The 2,427-nt window shown below is 50.1% G+C and overlaps 1 protein-coding gene across 1 annotated transcript; it reads left to right on the top strand.

Annotated features, from left to right (window-relative positions):
* Nucleotides 1-821: 821 nt before the first annotated feature.
* Nucleotides 822-1,401, top strand: BDV37DRAFT_290015 (uncharacterized protein; the record flags this gene model as incomplete). Its single annotated transcript, XM_032088620.1, has 2 exons — nt 822-1,058; nt 1,096-1,401. 2 exons carry the CDS (start codon nt 822-824, stop codon nt 1,399-1,401), a joined length of 543 nt encoding a protein of 180 aa, XP_031934082.1.
* Between the last annotated feature and the right edge of the window lie 1,026 nt (nt 1,402-2,427).

The following is a 2,427-nucleotide window of genomic DNA, read 5'->3' on the forward strand; positions in this document are numbered from 1 at the left end:
AAAAAAAAAAAAAAAAAAACCTAATTAAGGGCCCTAACCCGAGAAATAAGCTATAACACGACATCTCTATAGGTCCATAGGGTAGCTCGGTCTACTGAACCCCAACCGAGCGTCGCCAACCAAGCTGAGCGCTAGTCCGCAGCTTGGATCATGGGTTCTGCAGATATCGTCGCATAGATGCAGCAGACTCCACCTCCCCAGCGCGGCTTGTATATTAAGAGCCCGAAAGAAAAGGGTGGCAGAACACGGCCGAACATCTGACATTCCCATCTCGCATCTGCAGATGGGCCACTGGCAGGGCTGGATGACCACTCACGGCTTTACGTCTGGTGGCTCTAGCCTCTCCGATCAATGACATGTCTCGGCTTTGAGAAGTCGCCGATTACCCACTCTGTAGCTGTTTGAGCTAATTCTCTTAGTGAGGTGTAGGTGGGGACGCATGTTTGTATCTTGTTTGGGGTTAGGTTGTGATGAGTGGCCAGCCACTGCTTATTGCTCGCATCGATTGCCTGAGTTAGATATAGCTTCTTTTTTTTTTTTTTTTTGTTCTTTTTCAGGGCTTGGTCGGGATCCGTATGGGGTTGTTGGGAGATGCTATTGTAGGCTGGTGAAGGGAACAGTGTGTTTTAGTGTCCTATGTGGTGAGCTGGGTCTGGGTTGGGAACCAGAATATTTTCAAGGTCTGTGGCAGCTTGGTCACTCCAGCAGATCAATAGCGATCTCTGTGAACCAAGCGATGTAGATAGCTTGGTCTGAGATCTCTGCACGCTGCATGGGCCTCTATAATATGAATCTATATGGAGGTCTGGTACGGAGCAGAGATGCATGGTCGATCCATCCAGAGATTCACGATACACGGTATATTTAGCACGGAAACACGTCTCTCCGGCATAGACAACACAGTGACACACAGCAGAAATGTCTTACATCTGACTCCGGGTCTCCAGAGACGAGCTAAGCACTCGTCCGAATGCTGGGCATATACGCGGTGGAATATCGTGTCTGTCGCGTCGCCAGTCAAGACGGTCATCCTCGGCGGGTCGGAGGGGGCAGCCTCGGTGAGCAGGAGCAATTAACGATGACGCCGAAAGGTAGGATGACGCCTGTGGGCCTGTCAGACTGTGCAAGTGGAGAGAGAACGGGGACGTGAACATCCGAGAATCGTTAGGTGCCCGTCCCGGACAAATTCGGTTACGGGAGAGAAGCCGAAGTGGCCAGGCTAATGCCACCCATATCACCTCGAATTTAATTAACCAGGGCCGTCATGGGGTCGATTGGCATGTGTTTTCTCCATCGTGGTCGGCAATTGAGCACGTCAAGACCGGACAGGAGGTTGAGAAGGAACAAAAAATAAAGGACAATCCTTCGAGGACGAGGTTCCACATTCCATGTAGCTATTGAATTGACTTCATGATGCCGATCATGGTACCGAAGGAACCGGCGAATTAAGAGGCTCGTATTTGACCAGCCACGACCAAACTTCGTCTCTGATATCCCTCGCGCCGCGAGTCTAAATGCACAACAAATTGGACGTTTCCACTGTCTGCGAATCCTTCGCGACCGTAACCGAAGTCAAAAGATCACAAAATTGATTGCGTTCCTTGAACCGTCAACCGAGGTCGGGTCGCTTAATTGGAAAAAAGCGAAGATCCAGAGCAAACAAAAACGATTATCGTGTTGTTAGTCACGGGGATCGGAAGAGCCCCAGAATCAGGCCACAATGGCATTAACTTTCGATGGGGCTCGGATTCAGAGCAAAAAATCACCCCATTTGGTCCACTTCTCTTTAGTTTACCCGTGGATGAGAGGGATTACTCCGTAGACACAGAGAGAGGAAGACCTCTGGCTGTATTTTCCGATCACACGACATTTTTCTTCCCTGGTTGAGACCCTGGTCGGGCTGGGATAGGCTTCCTGTTTCTTTTCTTCCAATCCTTCCACGGCTTCGATGCCACTTGGGGATCACGGATCGAGGCTGAGATCTCTCTGCCACCTCCGATAGCTACGCGTCGCTCTGCTAACTCGATATGATTAACCTCCTAACGCATTCTAAAACTACACCGCTGGGGGATGATGTCAGCCTGGCGAGACAGCCGTTTAGGGCTACCCGGAATAAACTACTACAAATGTGCAGTAGTCCACCCAATTAATATAAAAATAAAATGTCTTCCCTGAGACTCGGTCGGGAATCGGACCCGAATAGTGGAGGACAAGTCCCATCCAGGCATCCTTTTCTGTCTGGCATTCGAACTAGTAGGACGGAATGCCCCGTATACGCTGTGAGACATGGGGAACGTCGTCGGTAGAAGGAGACAGCCTCGACAGTCGTAGAGACTTCAGTTATTAGACGAGCTACACATCCATTAAAGGGGTTCGTTCACTGGATCTGACATTCGGGGACTCCATCCCGAGTCGGTAAAATTCGAT

This window comes from Aspergillus pseudonomiae (genome assembly GCF_009193645.1).
Source record: "Aspergillus pseudonomiae strain CBS 119388 unplaced genomic scaffold BDV37scaffold_285, whole genome shotgun sequence".
In the NCBI taxonomy this organism is placed as follows: Eukaryota; Fungi; Ascomycota; class Eurotiomycetes; order Eurotiales; family Aspergillaceae; genus Aspergillus; species Aspergillus pseudonomiae.